This window comes from Chiloscyllium punctatum, chromosome 10 (genome assembly GCF_047496795.1).
Source record: "Chiloscyllium punctatum isolate Juve2018m chromosome 10, sChiPun1.3, whole genome shotgun sequence".
NCBI lineage: Eukaryota > Metazoa > Chordata > Chondrichthyes > Orectolobiformes > Hemiscylliidae > Chiloscyllium > Chiloscyllium punctatum.
The window spans coordinates 55,170,553-55,197,824 of record NC_092748.1 but is presented as its reverse complement, the minus strand read 5'-3'; the positions used below and the strand labels follow the sequence as shown (position 1 = coordinate 55,197,824).

General features: G+C 40.0%; 1 protein-coding gene across 5 annotated transcripts in view; it reads right to left on the bottom strand.

Annotated features, from left to right (window-relative positions):
* The window catches only part of chn1 (chimerin 1), a 236,366-nt gene extending 217,381 nt beyond the window's left edge, over positions 1-18,985 (bottom strand). Inside the window, exons 1-4 of one of the 5 annotated variants that reach the window (XM_072579176.1) lie at positions 18,881-18,985; positions 18,714-18,788; positions 18,501-18,633; positions 4,267-4,305 (exon numbers count right to left, since the gene is read on the bottom strand). In XM_072579176.1, the coding sequence (XP_072435277.1) occupies positions 4,267-4,305; positions 18,501-18,519 (58 nt within the window). In that variant the 5' untranslated portion in view covers positions 18,520-18,633; positions 18,714-18,788; positions 18,881-18,985. Of the gene's footprint in view, positions 1-3,787; positions 3,925-4,266; positions 4,306-18,500; positions 18,634-18,713 lie in introns of all 5 variants that reach the window. The other 4 variants (XM_072579179.1, XM_072579177.1, XM_072579175.1 and 1 more) reach the window with 4 other exon arrangements.
* Between the last annotated feature and the right edge of the window lie 8,287 nt (positions 18,986-27,272).

Sequence of the window (27,272 nt, the reverse complement as noted above, 5' to 3'; positions counted from 1 at the left end):
ATTAAGATAATCTGAACCAGAGACTTGGGCATTCACAGTGAATGGCAGTAATTGAAAGCTTTACTTGGAGACTAAAAGTAAAGCAGTTTTTGGAGGAGTTTGGCATATTTTTGGATGGTCGCTACTGAAATAAATAACTAAGATATTGAAACACAGAAAATTCCTGTGGAAAATAAGTAATTCAATGGCAAAGCATATGTGGAGAGAAGTAATGCTGTTAATTTTATTAACTTTAATTTGTTTTCTTGTTTCATGGGATGTGGGTATTACAGGTAATGACAAAGTTTGTTACTCATCCCTAATTGCCCATGAATGGATGATGATGTTAGGCCATTGCAGAGTTAAGATTAAATCATATTACTGCAGATCAGTTTAAACATAAGTCAGTAAATGTAAACATCTCCCACCCTAGCATCTCAGGTCCCGGCCTTCAAAAATTTGATAGACACCAGGTGATAATAAGAAATGGCTGAAGACACTGTTTACAGGAAAAGCAATGGGCCCTGACAATATACTGGTAATTATACTGAAGAAGATTTGTGCTCCAGCATTAGCCACACTTAACCAAGTTGTTCCAGTATAACTACAAAACTAGCATTAAATCTACAATGTGGAAAATGATCTAGATAAGTCCTGTGCACTCATTCAATCCAACCAATTACCTTCCCTACCAGTTCATTCTCCATCAAAGTAATGGAAGAGGTCATTGACAGTGTCATCAGGTAGCACTAGCAAAGAAATAACCTGTTCAGTGACACTCCGTTGGGGTTTCATAAGGGCCACTCTGCTCCTCCTCTCATTACAGCTTTAGTTCAAACAAGGGCTTAACAACTGGACTCCGCAGTGACTATCAACGACATCAAGATGGCATTCAACAAAGTACAGTATCAAGGAGCCCAAAAGATCAATGGGAATCAGGAGGAAAATGCTGTACTGATTAGAGACATTCCTGGCATGAAGAAGAATGGTGGTAAATCATGGCAGCCTCAGAGCATGAGTATCAGAGTTCCTCAGATTAGATATTTTTAAATCAACCTGTCTTGTTGGGTTATGTCACACCTCTAGAGCAGATGGGACTTGAACCCTTCTGACTCAGAGGTAGAGACACTATCACTGCACCACAAGAGCCCCCAGTTCTTTAGGATCGTGATTACACAACGGATGCATCAATTGCTTCACTATCTGAGGAGTTATGTTTGTAAGAAAGGGACAATGTCCGGCTTGGGCTAACAAGTGGCAAATAGATTCATACTACACAAGTACCATGCAATATTCCAGAGATATCTCACCATATCTTTCAATGTTCAACAGCATTACCATTGCTGAATCACCCATCATCATCATCCTGGATATTATCCTGATCAGAAACTGAACTGGACATGCCATATAAATACAGTGGCTACACAGCTAAGAATTGTGTGGCAAGTAACTCACCTCCCATTTCCATAAAGTCTGTCCATCTACAAGGTACAAGTCAGGTGTATAATTAAACTCTTACTTGCCTAGATGACTGCAGCTCCAACAAAATTTGAGAAGCTCGATACCTTCAATAACAAAGCAACCTAATTGATTGACACCCCACCTAACATCTTCAACATTCATTCCCTTCACTATCTCAATGCACTGTAGTAACAGTGTGTACCTCTACAAAATGTACCACAGTAACTCACCAAGGCTCCTTCAGCCACAACTTACAAACCCACAACCTGCCCAATCAAAAGGGCATCATTGGAACAGCACCATTTATAAGATCCCCTGCAGGCCATACACCATCCTGACTTGGAACCATTTCATTGCTCCTTCACTGTTAGAGTTAATGGCCTGAAACTCTTTCCCTACCAGCATTGTGGATGTCACTAATCCCTAAAGACTAGCAGATCAGGAATGCACCTCACCACCTTTTTCAGAGTAATTAGAGATAGCCAATAAATACTGCCCTAGTCATCACCACCCACATCCCATGACTGAATTAAGAAGAAAATATTTTCAATGATAGTAATCAACTTGATGGGCTTTTGTAACAATTGACAATTGTTTTATAATCTCCATAACTGAGGTGAGCCTTTAATTCAAGATTTATTAATGGAATTTAAATGACACTAGCAAGTTGGTGTTTTGTTTAAAAACGTGAAATCTTGTTGTGTAGTTCAGTATGTTCAGATTTTCTTTAAAGCTAACACCCACTCTGGATCATAACAATTTTCATGCTGCCTAGAAGTACAGTGGCAGCAGTATCAATTGAGGCATTCAGGAGGATATTAGTGTATATTTTTTAACTTTAAAATGTGGAAGGGTAGAGAGAAAGGGCAGGGAAAAAAAAGCCATTAAGTCATTCTGCTTATTTGGACAGCTGGTGCAGAGAAAATAGATTGAATGGCCTCCTTCTGTACAGTAACACTTCTGTGGTTTGTGATTGTGTGATACATTGAAGAAGAATATTTTTTCAATTATCATATTAAGTAGGAAATCATGTGGATACACTACTGGAATTAGTAGACATGTTCCACAACTTTAATTCCAAGTTAACTTGTATAGATAGTTGTGCTATAATGAGTGTTTCGTTAATGCAAATTTACTATAACATGATTGAGGAATTGGGGACACTGTTTCTAAAGCACAAATTTTTAAAGTGTGCATTGGCTACAATGTGATTCCAGTCCCATTAGTTTAAATGGTGCTTCTATAATAAATTTTTTTTTTAACCACATGGGATTGCACAAGAACGGAACTACCGTGTTATCGCAGAACTGACTGTACTTACGTTAGGTAAAAATTGCTATTGAAAATGCTCAAAATTCATTAAGTTTAATCTCCTTTATGGGTCTTGTATTAGAGAAATTTGTTAAGAGTTTTTGCATCTAAAATCTCATGCTATTCCTACATTTAGTGAAATTTTTCCCTGTTCTGTTCTGAAGAGGCAAAGAGAACTGCTTCCAACTCCTTTTACTTTGAAAGAGTTTGTGATGAAATGACCCCTTTTTCAAATGGATCCCCTTTTAGGATTGCTAGTCCTCCAGGATCAGCCTTGAACCTCTGCAAATTGAAGATCAATCTCCAGGAACTGTTATGCATGACCCCAAAGAATCATGAGGAATCAAATGTTTTGAAATTTTCTTTGAACATTTCTCTTTCAGAGGATACAAAAATATTGAAAATTGAAAAAAACTGCCTGTTTGACTGACAGTTAGGCATCATTGAATTGGGGAAGGAGTCATTTTATTTTCAATTGGGTAAGAAAGGCAGTGCGTCATAATAATGAATACATTGACCAGCTAATAATAGAAGCACGGAGTTAAGTCACGTGATGATATGTTTAGGAATGGACTTAATCACAGTTGATAACCATATCTCCCTTTCAAATTGATTCTCTGAGGAGCATCAAATGTCTTAACCTCCTCCTGTATCAGCTCAGCCAAGATCAGGAAATCAGATCAAGATGCGGGTCAGACCAACCTGCAAAACTCCCACAGCAAATCTGTTGTGCTGGTCCACCACCTTGGACATAGTACTTAACTACACAAAGATTTCAATTCTCCCTCAACACACACACACACTTTACCTACCACAAGCTCAATTTATTATCATGCATCCCCCTTCAAGCAATAATATGAAAGACGGACTTTAAATTTGCTCAATATCATGGTCAATATTTTACCCCAATCATTAATGTATGAAAAGGTTAAGTTGGAGTAGCAACATTCCATCACAATCTTCCTTCAAATATTCGTACACTTAGTTTACATCTGGCACTTCACTTAAGACCCAGCTGATAAATCATAGAACTCACCCAACTGAGGCAAGTGAGTTCCAGTGAGAGGCAGTTCTGTGACTTGAACTCGTGACCTTCTGGTTGGAAGTCGAGTGTTGTACCACTACAGCTACTGAGCTACCAAGACTTTAAGATTTCAGAAGTCTTCAGATAATCTATACACAATTATTGAAAGTACTGTAAGACACTGTTCAAAATTGATCGTATTTTTCTACAATACAGTACTTCAGTTAGAAAGTTCAACTTATTATATTTCTCTTCACTTTAGTACAAAAGTACATGACAACATCCAGAACTATATTCTTCCTAAACACAATTGAATAGATTTCAAACAAAAAACTCACTTATGGGCTACCTTACAACCTCAAAGTTCAGCTTTATAAAAAGTTTGGGAAAGGATGTCAAAAAACTGTAGTTTTGGAGAAATTGCTTTCACAAACATATGTCCACATTAAATCCTCCAATTGGAATTTTATTTAAAGTAAATGGGTACTTACAGTAAGATTTCCAAACTGGAGGCTTATATTCATCATTTTCTGTGTATAAAAATAAAGAAGAAAAATTACCAAGAAAGAAACATTCTTAAGCAAACCATTATTGGCTATTTCTCCATGGGATTATGATAATTCCATAATTTATACAGAAGCTGAATTAGTGAGGAAAATAATAAATTCTTATCTTTTCTCTCACTTCAAGTACTGAGGTAGTTGCATAAACAGCTACGAACACTGGAATGATAAAAATCAGAGCATAAAAATTGGAGGATCGTGGAGATTCAGAATGCTTATAAAACTTGTCAGAGATGAGGAAGGGACCCTGAAAGGATATGAAAACAAGGATGAGGACTTTAAAATAAAGATGTTTATCAACCAGAAGCAAATGTAGATCAGTGAGCACATGAGCAATAGGCAAAGGATTTGGTGTAAGTTAGGAAACAAACAGCAGTTGGACAAAATCAGATTCATGGAGGGTGGAAAAGGAAAAGCTGACACTGGAAGTGGGTTACAAAGCAGGTGAGCGGAGATGGAGAAAAAGATGATATTCAAAGTTGGAAGTGACAATCTTGTGACGGAGCTGAAACATGGTTAGAAGAATTGCTGGCTGTCTAATTCAACCATAGGCAGGGACAGGACAGAAATAGATGGTTAAGGAACATAGAATACAATTCCAACTGTAAGCTATAACTGGGATTTTCCAATTTTTATTAAAACATGCAGGGGACGTATCGTTATTAACAAGACTCCCCCTCCTTTACTTCCAGCTTGAGAAAGCCCACTGAATCAAGTACCAACCAGGCACTTATGTGGATATTTAACAAACTTCTCAGTCAATCACCTCCCAGGATATTGACTTACCAGCCTACATGAAATTGCCAGCAACCACTGCTGAGCACAGCTTTGGAGACCAAGGTTGCTGACTGCACAGCAGCACTGAAGACAAGAGGTATTGGGAAAGTAAGTGACAGCTTGAGGGCAGAATTAGAAAAGGGAGGTTATGAGCATTACATACAAAGGGAAGGAGCTGGCTTTCAATGGCCATCCATCCATGGCCACATTCATTCCAGGGATCAAGAGAGGTCATAATTACTAGAATCAGGCTTTGGCAGCACACATTTTTGTTTCATCCATTTTTTAAATTTTAAGTGTCATTGGCAAAGCCAGCAATTAATGTCCTTTCATAATTATCCTTAAGAATAAAACAGTGAGCTACTTTCTTGAACAACTGAAGCCCATTTGGTGTAGTACACCAAAAAGTGCTGTCAGAAAAATTCCAGTAATTTAACCTAGCGGTGAAGGAACAGTGAAAGAGTTCCAATTCAGGATGGAGAATCCATCGCTTTAGTCAGAGTATCTAGTTGTTAGTCTTGCAATGTTATACCATGTGACTACTCCCAATTTAATGTATTTTCAAATGGTATCACAGAAGGGTAAATGGAATTTAGGGATAGGTAAAGCAAGGAGAGAGTAGATGCAGAGTACTAATTCGCAGAAGGCCTATAGTTCATTTTTTAATGGTTTTCAGTCTGTCAAAGTCTCAAATTTTAAATTCTGCTCTATTTGCTTAAATCTCTTTATTGCATTGTTTACTTCCAGCCTTACAACCTCTCCCCGAAAATATTCCATTCCTTTGCCTCATTCTTTTGTACAGTGTATATGCCTTTCCCTTCCTCATATCAGTAACAGCTGTCTTCAGTCACTCAGGCCCTAAATCACAGGCTCCCCCTCTCTTTGGCCAAAGAAATAATCACTTCCCAACATCACTCCTTTGATTGATGACCATATTTTACAATTGCATTGAAGCAACTTGAATACTTTCAATGAGAAAGGTTATTGTGGGTATTGGTTGATGGTGGGGATACTAAAATGAGGATATTCTTTTTAAAATAAAGTGAAATTGCCAAATAACCAAAAGATAAAACTTTTATTTCCCACTCTAACATTACCATCAAGTCAGGAGATTAACCCTGGTTCAAAGAAGAGTGCAAGACGGTATGCCAAGAGCAGTATCACACCTAAAAATAAGGAGTCAACTTGCCTGCCAACAGTACTGCCACATCTGGTCATAAATGGAAGAGTGCAATTAAACAACTCACCGGAAAATTTCCTAAATCATTCCCATCCTCAATAATTGCATAGCCCAGCATAAGTTTCAAAAGAAAAACAAACAAACAATTTTCAGGCAGAAGTGCAGAATGGATGGTCTATCTCAGCTTCTTCCTGACATTCCCAGTAACGCAGATGACAGTCTTTAGCCAATTCACTATGTGATATCAGGAAAATATCGGAGGCACCAGATACTACAAAAGGTTTTATTCCTTGACGACATTCCAGAAATAGTACTGTAGACTAAACGCTAATTATATACCCAACAATGTGGAAAATTACCCAAGTATAAGAAAGCAGGACAAATCCAAATGCCACTCTCTAGTCTATTCTAGATCATCAGTAAACTAATGGCAGGTGTCTTCAACAATGCAATTCAGCAGCACTTGTTTAGCAATAACCTGCTCAGTAATGCTCAGTTCAAGTTCCACCAGGACCATTCAGCTCCTGATCTCATTGCAGGGTTAATAAAACATGGAGAAGGGAGCTGGATTCCAGGGGTAGGGGGAAAGAGTGACTGCCCTTGACATCAAAGGAGCCATAATAAATCTGAAGTCAATGGGAATCAGGGAAACGTCATCACTGATCGGAGTCATATCTGGCACAAAGGAAGGTGGTTGTGATTGCAGTTGCAATTGTTGAAAATCACCTCTACAGGCGATCCTCAGGTTAGTGTACTTGGCCACACCATCTTCAGTTGCTTCAATAAACCTCCCTCCAGTTTAAGATGAGAAGTGCAGAAGTTTGCTGACGATTACACAATGTCCAGTTCCATTCATGACTCCTCAGATACTGAAGCAAACTTGTTCAAATGCAAGAAGATCTGGACAATATCTAGGCTGAGCTGATTATTGGCAAGTAACATTCTTGCGAAACAAATGCCAGGAAATGACATCATCCCTTGACATTCAACAACATTACAATCAATGAATGCCCCACTATCAACATCCTTGGGGCTACCATTAACCAAAAATGGAACTGGACTAGCAATACAAGTAGAGTGGCTACAAGAACAGATCAAAGGCTAGGAATCCTGCAGCAAAAAAAAACTCACCTCCAGACTTCCCAAAACTTGACCACCATCTCCAAGACAGAAGTTAGGAGTGTGATGAATATTCCCATATTGCTTGGGTGAGTGTAGCTGTAATAACACCCAAGAAGCTTGACAACATCCCATATAAAGCAGCCCTCTTGATTGGCACCACATCCACAAACATTCATTCCCGCCACCATTAACACTCAGTAGTAGCAATGTGTACCTTTTACAAAACGCACTGCAGAAATTCTCAAATGCTTTTTGAACAGAAATATTCAAAACCACAATAACTACCAGTTAGACGGACAAGGGCAGCAGACATGTGAAAACAATATCACCTTCGATTTCCCCTCCAAGCCATTCATCATTCCAGCTTGGAAATATGCTCCTTCTGTGTGGCTTACTCAAATTTCTGGAAAACCTTCCCAAATGGTAATGTGGGTCTATGAACAGCAAATAAACTGCAGAAATTCAAGAAGGCAGCTCATTGCCACCTTAATAAGGACAACTAGGGATGGGCAATAATTGTTTGCCTCGCCAACGATATCCACATCCTAATGTTTTTTTTCCCCAAGTGTGGAAACTGGAGTTCATGCTGATGGAGGCAGGTTAACAGAAGCTTTTTAGCAGGATGGGACTATTCTCTAAGAAAGAAAATGCTACAGAAGAGTGAAGGTCGGGGAGTTACTATGTAAACTGGTCCTTAGGAGGACCAACACAGACATGACAGATTACAGCATGAACGGAGACCATTCTATAATTCTGTGGCTTGAGCCATAACTAGCACGAAGGAAAGAGACCTTAAGACATAGAGCAGAAATAAGGGCAATCAGTCCATCAAATCTGCTCTACCATTCAAATCATAGCTGGTAAGTTTGTCAATCCCATTCTTCCACCTTCTCCCCGTAACCCTTGACAATCAAGAACCTAGCTATCTCGGTTTTTAATATATTCAATGTCCTGGCCTCCACAACCTTCTGTGGCAGTAAATTCCATAGATTCACCACTCTCTGGCTGAAGAAGTTTCTCCTTATCTCCATTCCCTTTACTCTAAAGTTGTGCCCTTGAATACTATCTCTCTTACCAATGGAAACATCTTCCCAACATCCACTCAGTCCAGGCCATTCACTGTTCTGTATTTTCAATTAGATCCCCACTCATCCTTCTAAACTCCATGAAGTATAGACCCAGAGTCCTCAAGTGCTCTCACATGTTCAGCTTTTCATTCCAGGGGCCATTCTCATGAACCTCCTCTGTACACAGTCCAGGGCCAGTACATCTTTCCTGAGATATGGGGCCAAAACTGCACACAATTCACCAAATGTAGACTGACCAGAGCATTATAGAGACTCAGAAGTACATCCCTGCTTTTATATTCAAGCCCTCTCAAAATAAATGCCATCCTTTCATTTGACTTCCTAACTACTGACTCAGCCTACAAGTTGACCTTGAGAGAATCCTGGGCTAGAACTCCCAAATCTCTTTGCACTTCAGACTCCTGCATTTTCTCCCCATAGTCCATGCCTCTATTCTTCCTACCAAAGAGCATGACCTCACACTTTCCCACATTGTATTACATCTGCCACTTCTTTGCCCACTGTCCTAACCTGTCCAAATCTTTCTGCAGCTTCCCCACCTCCTCAATGCTACCTGTCCCTCTACCTTTTTTTAAAAAAATCATCTACAAACTTAGCCAGAATGTTCTCAGTTCCTTCATCTAGGATTGTTAAAGTATAAAGTGAAAAGTTGTGGTCCCAACACTGAACCTTAAGGAACACCACTTGTCACTGGCTGCCATCATGAGGAAGACCCTTTTATCCTCACTCTCTGCTTTCTGCCAGACAACCAAGCTTCTATCCTTGCCTCTTGCTTTAACACCATGGGTGCTTGACTTAATCAGCCACCTTCTGTGCAGCACCTTGTCAAGGGCCTTCTTGAAGTCCACATAGATAACACCCATTGGCTCTCTTTGGTCTGACCTGCTCATTACTTTCTCAAAGAATTCTAGCAGATTTGTCAGGCATACCTCCCCTTGATGAAACCAAGCTGACTGCCTTATTTTACCATACACTTTCAAGTATTCAGAAATCTCATCCTTCACAATGGATCCCAGGATCTTACCCACAACCGAGGTTAGGCTAACCAGTTTGTAATTTTCTATCTGTTGCCTTATTCCTTTTTTAAACAGGGGTGTCACGTTAGCAATTTTCTAGTTCTCTGGGACTCTCCCTGATTTCTGAAAGATCACCACTAATGCTTCTATCTCTTCACCTATCTCCCTTAGAACTCTGGGGTGTACTCCATCTGATTCAGGTTATTTATCCACCTTCTAGCCATTCAGTTTTTTCTAGTATCATCTTCTCCTTGATGATGGCCACCATACTCAGCTCTGCCCCCTCACTCTTGAATTTTTGGGATATTACTTGTGTCTTCCATTGTGAAGACTGATGCGAAGTAATTATTCAGTTCCTCAGCCATTTCCTTGTTCCCCACTATTATCTCTCTAGCCTCATTTTCCAGCATCATTTTCCAGTGGTCCAATATCCACGTTTGCCTTTTTTACATCTAAAAACTTAGTCTTCCTTTATATTACTGGTTAGCTTACCCTCATATTTAGTCTTCTCCCCTTTTTTGTTGTCCTCTGTTGGTCTTTGTAAACTTCCCAATCCTCTGGTTTCCCACTGTCCTTCGCCACAATATATGCTTTCTCTTTTGTTTTTATGCTATCCCTGACTTCCCGAGTCAGCCACGGTTGCTTCAGCTCCCCTATACTATGCTTCTTCTTTCCTCGGGATGGATCATCACTGTGTTCCTTAGTTACTTCCAGAAACTCTCACTTTTGCTGTTCCACTGTTTTTCCCTGCTCAGCTCCTCTCCCAGTTAATGTTGGAAAATGGCTGCGGTTGTTGCAAGAAAGCATTTTAGTTCCTTGTCAGCACTGGAGGAGTTCCTCAGGGCAGTTTCCTAGATTTAAACACCTTCATATTATTTATTAATGACTAGATTCTGTTTATTCCACTCAGAAGGGCGACATTTCTCCAATTGGTTGCCTGTGATTGAACGTTCCCTAGAATTTTGGGGATTTCAGGGCGAATGTGCCCACCGCTGCTACTGTCACTTGATCCATCTGGTTTAGCTTATTCCCAAAAATCAAGTTAAGCAGTGCCCCCCTTTCTAATTTTTTATCCACAGCAATAATTTTCAATTGCAATCGGTGCCTGGAACTCACTAATTTTATCACAAAAACTGTAGTGCTGTAGGGTGCAATTTAGCCCATCATATCTGTACGAGCTGTCTGGAGACTTCAATTTAGAGATAATCTCTGACTTTTTCCCATAACATGTACAATATTTCTAATTAAATTAACATCCAATGACCTCTTGAATGTCTCAACTGAACCGGTCTCCAGATTTCTAGACAGTGCATTCCAGACCCTAACCACTTGTGTGAAATCATGTTTCTTCACCTCAGATTTGCTTTTGTTGCAACACAGTAAGTCTGTACCATTGGAAACTGTTTCATACTACCTGGTTTGTCCAGGACCTTTACAATTTTGGAAAATTCTATCAATTCTCTTGAGCTTTTTCACGTCCAAGGAAAACACTCCCAACTTCTGCAGTCTATTCTCATGAATGTCTATTCTTTCGGCAATTATTCATATCCTTCCTGTAATGTTGCAATACAAGCTGAGGTTACCATGAAGATCCCACTTTCTCAATCTCTCCTTCCATTGGAGACATTGTGACCCTCAGATTACACCACTCGCTTCTCCCTTATGAGAGAGCAGCCCTATGGTCTGGTAGACTGTGGCAGCTTTATAGTGTGGCATACAAAACTGTAACAGTACTCCAGTTTAGGGTTACCCTATCTCGTACAGATCATCATAAAATATATGAGCAGAGAGGCCTCATCTCTATTAAAGAATCCATTGATACTGTATGCTTATTAACAGCTCTTTGTATTTGTCCTGCCACCTCTCTATATATGTACACCTCAGTCACTCAGCTCCAGTGCACTTTTTAGAATAATACCCTTTATTTTGAATGCTGTCTATACATTTTTGTTTCAAGGTGCTACACTTTGGTACAAAAACATAGTTCGTAACACCTCACTCCTCTCCGCATTGAACTTCATCTGCTAAACATCCATGCATTCCAATGTGGTTTTAAAATTCTAAACTCAAGTTTATAATTCGAAGTTTGGAGTTGTTGGCAAATTTTGAAATGGTCCCCTCCACACCAACATCTGGATCATTTATGCATATTGGGAAGAGTAAGAATCCCAATACTAACCCCTGGGGAATGCCACTACAATTAAAAGCAAAGAACTGTAGGTGCTGGAGACCTGAAATAAAAACAAAAGAGCATAAGAAGGCATATTTTTTTCAATTCTCCAGTCTACTGGACCACCCACAAATTCACAAAAGATTGAAATATTATTGTGAGTGTCTTAGCAACTTCCACACAGTTCCTTTTATACTTGGGTCCCACAGAATATCAATTTTAAAGTACTAAATTAAAACAAAGAACTGCAGATGCTGGAAGCCAAACAAAAACAGAAATTGCTGGAGAAACGCATCAGACCTGGCAATACCGGTGGAAAGAAAGCAGAATCAACATTTCAAGTCCAATGATTTTTCTTCAGAACAGCTCTGCAGTCTTCTGAAGGGTTACTGGAAGCAATACATTAATTCTGCTTTTCTCTCCACAGATGCTGCCAAACCTCCTGAGTTTCTCTAGCAATTTTTGTTTTTGTTTCAATTTTGAACACTGATAGCTTATCCAGTACTTCCAATGCTTTTCAACCCTTCGAGTGCCAGAATTTCTTTCTCGGTCACCCTGGCCTGGGCAACATTTTTTCATCAGGAGACCGATGAAAGTATTCATTTAATACTTCGGGCAAGCCTCTTTCTTCATTTGCAAATCCCCTCTTTGGTCTATAATCATAGAATCATAGAAGTCTACAGCATGGAAATGAGCCCCTTGGCCCAACTTGCTCACATCACCCAGTTTTCACAATTAAACAAATCCCATTTGCCTGTATTTAGTCCATATCCCTCCATACCCATCCCATTCATGTACCTGTCTAAATATTTCTTAAGTGACGAAATTGTAGTCAACTCCACCACTACCTCTAGCAGCCTGTTCTAGAGGCCCATCATTGTGAGAAAAAAAAAGCCTCTCTGATCCTTTTGCATCTGTTCTCTCACCTTAAACCTATGTCCTCTAGTTTTAGATACTCCCACCACCCACCATGAAGAAATGCTGTTGGCTGTCGACCCAATCTTTTTAAAGTGAAGTCACATGGTGGGCAGGATGTTCTAGCTAGGTGGATAAAGAACTGGTTGAGCAACAGGAGACAAAGAATAGTACTTGAAGGGAGTTTCTCGAAATGGAGAAAGGTGACCAGTGGAGTTCCACAGGGGTCAGTGTTAGGGCCACTGTCGTTTGTAATATACATTAATGATCTAGAAGAGGGCACCAATGGTATGATCAGCAAGTTTGCAGATAACAAGATGATTGGTGGAGTAACAGGAATCATAAGGGACTGTCAGAGTATACAGGAGGATACAGATAGACTGGAGAGTTGGACGGAAAAGTGGCAGCTGGCTTTCAATCCAGACAAGCGTGAGGTGACACATTTAGGCAAGTCTAATTCTAGAGCGAATTATACAATGAACGGAAGAGCCTTGGGAAAAGTTAATGGGCAGAGAGATCTAGGAGTGCAGGTCCATTGTACCCTGAAGGTTGCTGCACAGGTGGATAGAGTGGTCAAGAAGGCAAAGAGTATGCTTGCCTTCATTGGACGGGGTATTGAGTATAAGAGCTAGCAAGTCATGTTAAAATTGTACAAGACATTGGTTCAGCCGCATTTAGAATTCTGTGTACAGTTCTGGTCGCCACATTACCAAAAGGATGTGGATGCTTTGGAGAGGGTGCAGAGAAGGTTTATGAGGATGTGGCCTGCTATGGAAGGTGTTAGCTATGAAGAGCGGTTGAGTAGGTTAGGTTTATTTTCATTAGAAAAAAGGAGATTGAGGGGGGACCTGATTGAGGTTTACAAAATCATGAAAGGTATAGACAGGGTGGATAGAGACAAGCTTTTTCCCCAGGGTGATGGATTCCAAAATGAGAGGTCATGCTTTCAAGGTGAGAGGTGGAAAGCTTAAGTGGGATACATGCAGCAAGTACTTCACACAGAGGGCAGTGGGCATTTGGAATGAGTTGCTAGCAGAGGTGGTAGAGGCAGGCACTGTAGATTCATTTAAGATGCATTTGGACAGATGCATGGGTAGGTAGGGAGCAGAGGGTTACAAATGCTTAGGAATTGACTGACAGATTTAGACAGTACATTTGGATCAGCTCAGGCTTGAAGGGACGAAAGGCCCATTCCTGGGCTGTAAATTTTATTTGTTCTTTCTTTGTTCAATCTATGCTTCTCATGATTTTATAGACCTCTACATGGTCACCTCTCAATCTTTTTTGCTCCAGGGAAAAAAGACCCAGCCTAACCAGTCTCTCTTTATAACATAACTCAAACCTTCCAGTCCAGGTGGCACTCTAGTAAATCTTTTCTGCACTCTTCCTAGTTTGATAATATCATTTCTAGAGTAGGGTGACCAGAACTGCATGCAGTACTCCAAATTTAGCCTCAATGTCTTGTACAGCTACAAGACATCCCAACTCCTATAATGAATGCTCAGACCAATGAAAACAAGCATACTGAAAGCCTTCTTTGCCACTATCTACCTGCAACCTCACTTTTAAGAAGCTATGAACTGTAGCCCAGATCTCTTTAGTGAACAAACACTCCGCAGGGTTCTACCATTGACTGTGCAAGTCCTACCCTGGTTTGACCCAAAATGAAACTCCTGGACTTTTAATTTAGATGAATGCAAATCAGCAAATACCTTCTGTTACCACCCTTTTACTACTGATGTGTTTAAAGACAACTTTGGGATTTTCTTTTCTGTCAGCCTTTTCTCATAATCCTTCTTTGCTTTTTCACCTCCTTCTAAACGTGCTGCATTCAACTTGGTTCTCACTAGTATTTACTACCTGACACCTGTCATAAGCACATTGTTCAGCTACTGTTTTTGTCACCAACCTTTGGTTCCAGTCTATCTGGTCTCACTGTTTTTTGCCCTAATGAACTCCTTTCTCTACCAGTTGATCATTCTTACTCTGGATTGACCAGTCACTTTTTAAATATTCATTAAATATTGATCTCTATGGCCAAAATTGTTTTCCAATGTCACTTAATCTGCTTTGCCAAATTCATTCCAAAAACCAAATCTAGCAGTACCTCCGATCTTGTTGGAGTGGAGGCATAATGCTCTAAGAAATTCTACTGAACACAATCTAGGAACCCTTGCCCCTCTACATTAACCAGTGATAATTTTAAAATCTCAAATGTTTATCTCTCTCTAAATGTTTATATCTCTCCAACTCCCTTGTAGATTTGTTTCTCTATATCTTTCCCACTAGTGTTCCATAGATTATGGTGTTTGAAAGATTACGGCAAGCAATGCAACTGCATTTTTATTCCTTAGCTCCAGCCAAATCAATTTCATCCTTGAACACTGTGAAGCATCTCCTTCCTCCAGTATTGCAGTGCTCACCTTAATCAATAACATCACTTCTCTCCCCTTCATACTTTCCCATCTTTTCTGAACACATTGTAACCAGAAGCATTTAACACCCAGATGTGCACTAACTTAATGCAGGTCTCTGATATCACCACATTATAATGGCCCACATGGTAATCTGTGCCTGTACCTCTCTAACCCTATTAACTATATTCTGTGCATGTAACACTGATTTCAACTTCATTGTTTTTTCCCTTATTCCAACTCCACTTATTAATTTATTATTCTCTATCTTAGTTTTCGTATAATCTGGTATTAATTTCTGATACACTCTCCTGATTCCTATACCACTGCTGAGTTGGTTTAAACCCTCTGCAACAGTATTAGCAAAGCACCCTGCAATTTACTCAGTCCCTGCTCTGTTTAAATGCAATCCTTCCAGCTTGTACAGGTACCATCACCGCCAGGAATCAAAAGTCCTCCCTCTGGAACCATCTTTGCAGCACACGTTTATCTATCTTGTCTTCCTGTTGCTGTACTCAGTTGTACATGACATATCTTAAAAGGTTCCATTTGTTAGTTTTCTATCTAATTCCCCAAATTCCAATTATAGGACCACATGCCCCTTCCTACCAATGTTGTACAATATGCATCTTACCCTCTGGCTGCTCAGCCTGCACCAGAAGCATGTCCTTCAGCATTTCTAAGGCATTCTTAACTCAAGGGAGGCAAAACATCCGGCAGTCACATTGATGGTTCCAGAAACCAGTATTCCCATCATAAAGAAACCCCTATCCATAGTGCCCTTCCATTCTTCTTCCTCCACTCCTGCGTAGCTGGGCAACGCATGGTGTCATCGACTTCACTTCGTTGCACTCCTTCAAAGATCCATTGCTCTCGCTAGTATCCAGAATGGAAAACTGGTTAGTAAACAGAACCTGCAAGACAGAACTCCTGCACTACCTGTCTGTTTCGCTTGGCGTGACTGGCCAATACTCGTTCCTTATCTTCTTGTTTGTCCCTTTCTTCCAGTGGAAACACCTCTCGGAAATTATCCACTTAGTTCCCTGCCTCATGGATGCTCCAGCCACTGTTAAAGCTCAAGCTTGTGCAGCCAGTGATATCTCCTGCATATAGTTTCGACTAAGTCTCAAAACAAAATTGTCTGCAATTCCCCATGTGCTACAGGATGGACATTCCACTTGATCGAGGTGTCCTGCCACGTCCTAACCTTTGAAATGTATGTGACTTTATTTCCTTTAAACTTTAGTTACCCAAACCATACTTTTGGTACTATCAAATATAAACCCAAAGTAAGTAGAAATTATTTGCCTTTATTCATAAGTCAGTTTCCTCTTGGTGCTTCCACATTCGCCCTTTTCCTGTACTAACTTAGAAATGTATCTTTTTCAAACTTACTGGAGTTAAAATACAATCCGCTAACAACCAATCAATTCATGACTTTCCTGTGACTTTCACTTTTTAGACAATTTTTCCAAGTACAGTTGAGCTCCAAGTAGTGTGCCCTCAGGTCTGATGCCTCTCAGTCCCATGAAGATAAAAAAAAAGGCCTGAGCCTTGGTCCATTTGCATCAATGGAATATGCTCCCTCACAAATTGACTCTCATCACCCAAAGAAATTAAGTGAAAGACTCTGAGCCTCGGCCTCTCATTAAATCGGCAGAGCCAGAATATTCTCACTAGCAGATCTGACTCCTTTTACCCCATGGAAGGCATGTCCCATTCACCACGCCATGCATTCACACACACATATACAAGTAACCCAGATTTAGATTTTACTACTTGCTCAGTTACACTGGTCCTACTTTTTAAACTTTCCATTTTTTATTCTGGAGACCATCAAAACAGAATTATATAATTATTTGAAGAGTTTTTTTTCATAACTACAGGTAAAGATAGCATGATGGGATTAGGAGAGAAGTTTTTGCTGATATCTGCACCCAGGTTAAATGAGGTACTTTTGAGCTGTTACCATTCTGAGTCCATAAGTGAGACTTGAACCCAAATCCTTCTTACTCAAGAGGAGGTTGCTACCAATGGAGCCACAGCTGACAGTATGAGATGAGATAAGTTTTTTTTCTAAAATTCATGAGATGTGGACACCACCGGTTAGAAGCCAGCACTTTTTGCCTATGCCTATTCATGCTTGAGATGGTGGTAGGGCTGAACTGCTACATGTATCACAAAAGAAAAGCAAACACATATGAGTAGAATGTCTTCACTGAAGGCTCATCATTTGTGTGGGTGGAATGGGCCAAATTGTTGCTTTATGCTGTTGTCATTTTTATGACTGTCCTTAAATAAGCAGAACTGTTTATGTCTGCTTCTGAATAGATATGGTTCTGTGCTTCCCAATTGGTCTTGGAAGATTTTAGGAGAGATCATTTCCTGGTAATATCAACAGACTAGTAATAGAAGTGCAGGAAATGCTCTGGGCTCATTGATTCAAATTCCATCACAGTAGCTACTAGAACTTAAAATTCATTAATAACTCTGGAATTATAAAGCTGATCTAAAAGTTAGTAATGGTGACCATGACAAAAATCATTGGCTGTTATAAAAACCCATCTTGTTCACGAAAGCTCTTTAAAGGTGGAAATTTGCTGTCCTTTGTAGCTCTGGTTTACATAAGACTCCCAACCCACAATAGTGCTAACTCTTAATTAGCAAATAGTCTAGCAAGCCACACAGTTCCAGAGTAATTAGGTATGGCTAATAAATGCTGGCCTTGTCAGTGATGTCCACGTTTCATAAAAGAATAAAAAGAAAAGAAAAATCAGAGTTCACCAAGTAACAGATTTAAAATCTTAGTGACACTATCTTCACACACAGAATTTATGTTCATGCCAATCGTGCAAGTACAATCAACACTGGTCACAATTAACCTGATGTATTCTTAGTCATTTTGACAAAGATTTGTAGAATCAACATCTGCTCAATGAATTAATACAAATAATCCATATCATCCCTATCCTACAAATTCAATCTACCACTATATTACATATAAAAAGGTACACTTTTAACCATTTGAAATCAGTTTGTTAGAAGTTAAATGACATTTAACAATATTATGAATATTTATAATAAACTGCTGCATTATTATAACCAATAAGATCTATATAATTTGTACAGATTAAAATAGATGATTTTAATCCTGCAAAGTAATTCAGTTCAGGATTAATGGAGAGTACCACTAAAGAAAAACTGTTTTTTGAATACACTAATATTTACACAGGTAATGCAAAACAAACTTCCATTTAACTCTTCGTAAAAAAAATTTGCTGGTATACCATATTTTGAAGCATCCGCCCTTTGCCAGCAGCAATAAACACAATAAGCAGACTCCTGTCCGCACAGAACTCTCGCAATTCCCCATCATAAAATAAAACAACCACTCCGCAGTGCAGCTATAACGGATTCCTCTTCAAGAAGATAATCAGAATATCAGATTGCTTTGTAGTCAATTATGTCGGTGCAACTTACCAAACACAGTTAAAGCCATTATTTCTGGAAATCCGATCCTTTCCTTTACGGACTACTATAATGCCCAGTCGCTATTTCACACCCAGTTAGTCACCAAGCTCATATGCGCTTCAGGACACTTTCAATCCTTTTTCTAGAGTAACAAAAAATAAATGAACCATTAATTATACATTTAAGACATCACCTCCTAACTTGCTAAGTAGCTTAAAATACCTTTTATTCCAGATAAAAGAACAGTCCATATGAATAAAACAGGAAACGTTGCAGGTTTTTATTCAAACCCGTTTCCTAAAATTGAAAACAGATAAAGAAAGCAAAATAAAACCGTAAATCAATCGTGCACCAGAAAGTGCAGACAGAATGACTACTATGAAATTTACAAATACTCCAGATCACTCCGCATCCTCCGAGACGCCATTTTGCCTCAGCACATGACCATCGCTCCCGACTGGTGCAGCCCGTCAATGCGGTAACCATGGTGACCGCTCTCCCGGAGAGCCTCCCGAGCTCAGTACACACCAATATCCAGCCATCCCGCTTGGCCGCCATTGCTGCCGTGTCAACACAGACACTGCTCTCACCGATAGGCCACCAACATGATCACCGAGATTTATCAACACGCTCTATCGCAAAGTCTTTACTTCAGGATTGGAGATGCATATCTTTTTTTCCCCTCTCTCTTCCCCCTCCCCATGTTTAAGACCCATGGAAAGATGATAAATGCGCCTCTCCCAATCTTCCAACCGCCGCCCCTTGTAGGCGACATCCTAGTTTGTCAAGAGCGAACCGATTTGTTACTGCTGCACAAACTTTGCACTGAAAAGAATCTTCGTATCCAATAAAAGCCTTGATTAGAAACCCAACACAAATAGGATGACAGGTTACCGGTCCCCTACTTCGCTAAATTTTCACCCTCCTAATATATTCTTCAAATTGGATGTTGAGTATGCCACCAATGAAATTTAAGAAAAAAAAATTGCTTGGGTTTTTGTTTATTCGACTGATGCTGAATCCATTGAAACTTGTGCAAGTCCTTTGCTGGTTGGAGCTGGTGATGGTTAAATGCAGTAAGGAATAATCGTCAAGTTGGGAACGGAACAAAAAGGCTGTAAAGGTGAGAAAGGAGACCAGATACGAATTTATACACAAGTGTGAAGATTTTGTAGTAAGCACAGATGAATGAGACTATTTTGCGATCAAGGTTATGATTCCGTCGAAGTGTGGAGAACTGAATGTTAATGACGTTCTGGAGTATTTGACCTTTTAGGTGGAGCAGTGCGATGGTGGCAAAGGTTTAGAAAAGTCACTTCTGAATTTAACAAGGGCATAAGTAACCATTTCATTGCTGAGGGGAATGGAATGGAGACATTTTTTCAGATAGTTTTAGTGAAATTTGAAATAAAGTTCAGCAATTGAGAAAAAGGTCATTGCTGGGTTAAGATTGAGAAAGGAGATATAATCAAGCAGTAAACGTAAGAAATTTTGCTGTTTGGCTAGCAGAATGACTTAGGTCTTCAATTGACTTCAGAAAATCTTCTTCTTTTTCTGCCTTTAGATGTGAAACATATATCTGAAAAGTTGTGAATTCAAGCATAATGATGAGGCGTGGTGGCTCAGTGTTTACCATCGCTGCCTCACAGCACCAGGATCCTAGGTTCAGTTCCCACCTCGGGCAACTGTCTGTGTGGAGTTTGCACATTCTCCCTGTGTCTGCATGGGTTTCCTCCGGGTGCTCCGGTTTCCTCCCACAGTCACAAAGATGTGCAGGTCAGGTGAGTTGGTCATGCTAAATTGCCTGTAGTGTTAGGTGCATTAGTCAGAGGGAAATGGGTCTGGGTGGGTTACTCTTCGGAGGGTCAGTGTGGACTGGTTGGGTCGAAGGGCCTGTTTCCACACTGTAGGGAATCTAATCTAAATTCTGGATTAGTGGTGCTGGAAGAGCACAGCAGTTCAGGCAGCATCCAAGGATGCTGCCTGAACTGCTGTGCTCTTCCAGCACCACTAATCTAGAATCTGGTTTCCAACATCTGCAGTCATTGTTTTTACCTCCAATCTAACCTAAAGCCAAGTACATAGGCACACAAGGAAGATGAGACCATAGCTTCTCTGAAACTGAATTCTTTAAAAAAAAGTGATCGCATTATGGCTGGAAAAATTGATAAGTGGACAATGGGAAATTTCTTGTTGTATCTCATCTGCCATATTAATTTGCACAATGAGTATGAATAACACTGAAAATGATTTTCATTTATTAAATTCTCTAAAGGATTTTTTTTGAGAGTGAAACTCTGTTTATAGGTTACCAGTGAAAGAAAGGATTTGAATTGTGAAGTAAAGGATAATGGTTAAAGTGATGTTGACAAAAGAAATAAAGGATTTGACTTTATATAGTGCTTTTCACGGCGCCTGGATGCCCCTAGTTGCTTTACAGCCAGTGAGACTCCACAGATGCTGCCTAAGCTATTGCTTATTTCCAGCATTTTTTAAAATTCCACCCTTTAAATGTACCTCAAACCTCACTTGTCAACATAGCCTATATGCAGTCCTTGACTTTAAAACCTTACCTCATAACTAAAAACTTCCAGACCAGGTATCATTCTCATACATTTTCCCTGTATCCTTTCTAATGCAATTACATCTTTCCAATAGTGAACCAGAACTGCTAGCACTATTCCAGCTGTGGCATAATTCGTGTTTTATGCAGTTCCACCATAAGTTCCTAACCTGTATATTCTGTGTTTTGGCTATTAAATGCAAGTATTCCATGTGCCTCCTTGACCACCTTACGTACTTGATCAGCCACCTTCAAGAGTCTGTGGTCAAGCACTCCGAGTTCCCACTGTTCCTCTATAATTATCAGTATCCTGTCATTTATTGTATATGTCTGCTTTATTAGCCTTCCCTAAATGCCTTACCTCCGACTTCTAAATAATGGTTACATTTGTGAAGTAGCTGGATTCAGTACTAAAGGATACAGGGAAAATTTATTCAGTAATCAAGTAGGATTTTTGATTTCTTCTTCCTGAAAGAAAAGATCTGAAAACATAATAGCTCAGGGATTCAGCAGTGAAGAAAATTGCAATTTGCCAGCATCAGTGGAACCAAAGAACAGGACCAACAGGTATACTTGTGGTTTGGCAGGTAGGATGGAGAAAATAGGTATCTAGCCATCTTCCCAGCTAATGTAGGCGATGAAATAAAAGATTAGTATGGAGGTGCTATAATGACTATAAACACAATATTATAAGTATGTATGTAAAACTCATTGTGTGTTAAGATAGGAATTTTATAACTTGTGAGACTGGTTATAAAAACTTTAGCTAGTATGTCATCAATCTTAATCACAAAACCCTTCAAAGCTCTGTCCCTTCACAAAACAATTTCAGTTGCTCTTTTTCTAGGATTTAGCCTGATCGTCGATTAACAAAAGCCTGATCTGAGCTCCATGGTCAGAGTCATCACCAAAATACACATTTCTGCAGAATCACCTCAAATCTGCTTAAAACGTTATGGATGGCTCAAATCTACCAATGCTGTGTTTATGTAACAGCAATAGCTGTATCAACTGCATCCTTTCATATTCTCAGCCTCTGGATCAAACCTCTCTTTTTCAGACTGCTTGTACTGCTTGGCTGGACTCATGGCTCTGTCTCCTTTCATATATTTTCAACGAGTGAGTTTGCTTTCCAATCTCTGTTTCAATATTATTTTCTTTAGCAACTGTCAAGTCTCCACAGGTTCTACCAGCATTTGAGAAAACGTATTCGGAGGCAGTCGTCATGTCATTTGAGAAAAGGCCTGACGTTGATGGTGGGCAAGTTGTTGGAGAGAATCCTGAGGGACAGGATGTACATGTATTTGGAAAGGCTAGGTCTGTTTAGGGATAGTTAACGTGCCTTTGTGCGTGGGAAATCATGTCTCACAAACTTGATTGAGTCTTTTGAGGAGGTAACAAAGAATGAAGAGGGCAGAGCGGTAGATGTGATGTATATGAACTTCAGTAAGGCGTTCGACAAGGTTCCCCATTGGAGACTGATTAGATTAGATTAGATTACTTACAGTGTGGAAACAGGCCCTTCGGCCCAACAAGTCCACACCGCCCCACCGAAGCGTAACCCACCCATACCCCTACACTGCGGACAATTTAGCATGGCCAATTCACCTGACCTGCACATCTTTGGACTGTGGGAGGAAACCGGAGCACCAAGGTTAGATCTCATGGAATACAGGGAGAACTAGCCACTTGGATACAGAACTGGCTCAAAGGTAGAAGACAGAGGGTGGTGGTGGAGGGTTGTTTTTCAGACTGGAGGCCTGTGATCAGTGGAGTGCCACAAGGATCGGTGCTGGGTCCTCTACGTTTTGTCATTTACATAAATGATTTGGATGCAAGCATAGGAGGTATACTTAGTAAGTTTGCAGATGACACCAAAATTGGAGGTGTAGTAGACAGCTAAGAGGGTTACCTCGGATTACAACAGGATCTTGAGCAGATGGGCCAATGTGCTGAGAAGTAGCAGATGGAGTTTAATTCAGATAAATTCGAGTTGCTGCATTTTGGGAAAGCAAATCTTAGCAGGACTTATATACTTAATGGTAAGGTTATCAGGAGTGTTGCTGAACAAAGAGATCTTTGAGTGTAGGTTCATAGCTCCTTGAAAGTGAAGTCGCAGGTAGATAGGATAGTGAACAAGGCGTTTGGTATGCTTTCCTTTATTGGTCAGAGTATTGAGTGCAGGAGTTGAGAGGTCGTGTTGCGGTTGTACAGGACATTGGTTAGGCCACATTGCATGCAATTCTAGTCTCCTTCCTATCGGAAAGATGTTGTGAAACTTGAAAGGGTTCATTAAAGATTTACAAGGATGTTGCCAGCGTTAGAGGATTTGAGCTATAGAAAGAGGCTGAACAGGCTGGGGCTATTTTCCTTGGAGCATCAGAGGCTGAGGGGTGACCTTATAGGGGTTTACAAAATTATAAGGGGCATGGATAGGGTAAATAGGCAAATTCTTTTCCCTGGGGTAGGAGAGTCCATAACTAGAGGGCATAGTTAGGGTAAGAGGGGAAAGATATAAAAGAGACCTACGGGGCAAAGTTTTCATGTATGGAATGAGCTGCCAGAGGAAGTGGTGGAGGCTGGTACAATTGCAACATTTAAAAGGCATTTGGATGGTTATATGAATAGGAAGGGTTTGGAGGGATATCGGCCAAGTGCTGGCAGGTAGGACTAGATTGGGTTGGGATATCTGTTCGGCATGGACGGGTTGGACCGAAGAGTTTGTTTCCATGCTCTATGACTCTATGACTAGACAAAATTGGGCAAAAAGAAGACAGGACACTGTTCATGGAGAGTAAGCTGACAGGTAAAGTGCAGGAAATATATGCTTCACTGTCAGAGAAGGTTTCTTGGGATTATGACACTATAAATAATATATAGGTTGCATATGAGCTAGGGCCTGACGCATCTTGGAAAGTGTCCATTTACATAGGAAGAGGTGCGGGATGTCTTGAAAGGCATACAAGTGGATAAATCACCAAGACCTGATCAGGTGTGCCATAGAACTCTGTGGGAAGCTATGGAAGAGATTCCTGAACCCCTTGCTGAGATATTTGTATCATCGATAGTCACAGGTAAGGTGTCAGAAGGCTGGAGGTTGGCTAACATGGTACCACTATTTAAGAAAGTGGTAAGGAAGAGCCAAGGAATTATAGACCAGTGAGCCTGACATCAGTGGTGGGCACGTTGTTAGAGGGAGTCCTGAGGGACAGGATTTACATGTATCTGGAAAGGCAAGGGCTGATTAGGGATAGTCAACATGGCTTTGTGTGGGGGAAATCATGTCTCAAACTTGATTGAGTTTTTTGAAGAAGTAACAAAGAGGATTGAAGAGGGTAGAGTGGTGGACATGATCTATATGGACTTCAGTAAGGTGTTTGACAAAATTCCCCATAGCAGACTGGTTAGCAAGGTTAGATCTCATGGAATACAGGGAGAACTAGCCATTTGGATACAGAACAGGCTTGAAAGTAGAAGACAGAGGGTGGTGGTGGAGGGTTGCTTTTCAGACTGGAGGCCTGTGACCTATGGTGTGCCACAAGGATCGGTGCTGGGTCCACTTTTTAAAAAATTTATATAAATGATTTGGATGTGGACATCGGAAGTATAGTTAGTAAGTTTGCAGATGACACCAAAATTGGAGGTGTAGTGGACAGTGAAGAAGGTTACCTCAGAGTACAATGGGATCTTGATCAGATCAGCCAATGGGCTGAGGAGTAGCAGATGGAATTTAATTTAGATAAATGCGAGGTATTGCATTTTGGAAAAGCAAATCAGAGCAGGATTTATATACTTAATGGTAAGGTGTTAATGGGAGTGTTGCTGAATCAAGAGACCTTGGAGTACAGGTTCATACATCCTTGAAAGTAGAGTCGCAGGTAGATAGGATAGTGAAGAAAGTGTTTGGTATGCTTTCCTTTATTGGTCACAGCATTGAGTATAGAAGTTGGGAGGTCATGTTGCAGCCGTGCAGGACATTGGTTAGGCCAATGTTGGAATATTGCGTGCAATTCTGGTCTCCTTTCCTATTGGAAGGATGCTGTGAAACCTGAAAGGGTTTAGAAAGCATTTACAAGGATGTTGCCAGGGTTGGAGGATTTGAGCTATAGGGAGAGGCTAATTGGCTGGCGCTGTTTTCCTGGCATGTTGGAGGTTGAGGGTGACATTATAGAGGTCTATGAAATCATCACAGCACGATTAGGATAAATAAACAAAGTCTTTTCCCTGGGTTAGGGAAGTCCAGAACTAGAGGGCATAGGTTTAGGATGAGAGGGGAAAGATATACAAGGACATAAGGGGCAACATTTTCAAGCAGAGTGGTGCATGTATGGAATGAGTTGACAGAGGAAGTGGTGGAGGCTAGTACAATTGCAACATTTAAAAGGCATCTGGATGGGTATATGAACACGAAGGGTTTAGAGGGATATGGACCAAGTGCTGGCAAATGGGACTAGATTAGGTTAGGATATCTAGTTGGCATGGACGAGTTGGACCAAAGGGCCTGTTTCCATGCTGTATATCTCTATGACTCTATGACATCCAGGTAAAGGTTCTGGGATTTAAGGAAACAGCCCGGGCAAATCTATATTGAATTTGAACAATTAAGCAAAGTGGCTTTGACAGATAGATACAAGTTTTCAATGCTGAAACCCCATACAAAGCTTTTAGATCTCATATTCTTTTGAAGGAATTATAAGGTAACACACATTATGCTACTTAATAAAATAGAAATGCATAGTGTTGAAGGTGGTCTATTGGCATGAATACAGGACTGGCCATCTAATAGATGGGTTAGGAAAAGAGGGTCATTTTCAGGAATGCAACCTATAACTAGTATCACAGAGATCAGTGCTGGGCCACAATTATTTACAATATATAATAATAACTTAAATGAGGAATGGAATTATTATAGCCAAGTTTGCGGATTATACAAACTTGTATGGGAAGGTATAACACACAGGGTGTGCAGAGGCTTATAGACAAGTTAAGCGAGTGGGGAAAAACTTCGCAGATTGAATATACAGAACAACATCCAATGTCTTACATTTGAACGTATGTACATGAGGACAAGCAGGCTATTTGCTCTTTCAGTCTGCTTAACCACTCTATAATATCAAGGCTAAACTTAGATGGGACAGTAATTTCAGTTATTTTAATCTATGTATAGGATAGGCAAACCATATTAGCAGTAATACCATCGTGGATGAAGTGTGTACAAGATGATTTTCTAGATTGGTATGTTGAGTAACCAACTAGGGAATGGACTAACCTAGATTTGGTTTTGTGCAATGAGAAAGGTTTAATGAAGAATCTTGTTTTGACATGCCCTTCAGGAAATAGTGACCATAACATGATAAAATTCCACTTTGGAATGGAAATTGAAGTAGTCCAATCCAAACTTCGGACCTGGATCAAAAACAAAGGAAATTATGAAGGTATCAGGGGTATGTTGACTGTGACAGACAGGGGTATGTTGACTGGGTAAGTTCAGTAAAAGGCTTGACAGTGGATAAGTACTCGTTAATATTTGAGGAACAAATGCATGTATTGCAGCAGTTCTGCTATCCTTTCAGAAAGAACATGTGAGGAAAAGAGGCTCAACCATGGCTAATGAACGAAGTGAACAAGTTAGTACTAGATCCAAGAAGCAGTCATATAAAGTTGCCAGAAAAAGTAGCATGTCTGAGTAAGGGGAGGAGTTTAGATTTCAGCAAAGGGAGTCCAAGAGGTTGAACAAGAAGGGAAAAATAAAGTAAGAGTAAACTTGCAAAAACATAAAATTGGACTGTAAGGGCTTCTATTGGGATGTAAAAGATTAAAGCAGTCAAATGTAAGAGCCTTACGCTCTGAAATGGGAAAATGTAGAATACTGAAATGACAAAGCAATTAAATAATTCTTCACTGTAAAATATACAAATAATTTCTCAAATGTTAGGAAGCAGTCATCTATTGGGAAGGAGGTATTGAAGGGCATCAGTATTAGTTTTTTAAAAAATGCTGGAGAAATTAATGAGACTGAAAGCTGATAAATCCCTAGGGTCTAATAATCCACATCTGAAGGTACTAAAGGAGATGAATATAGAAAATATTATGTTGAAATTACACAAAATTAATTAAGAAACTAACTCACATTGATAAGTGTAGAAAATAATCACATCTTGTGTTGCATTTTTCCTTTTGTATAGTTTGTTTCATCCTTGGGATTGACTCCTGGGTAT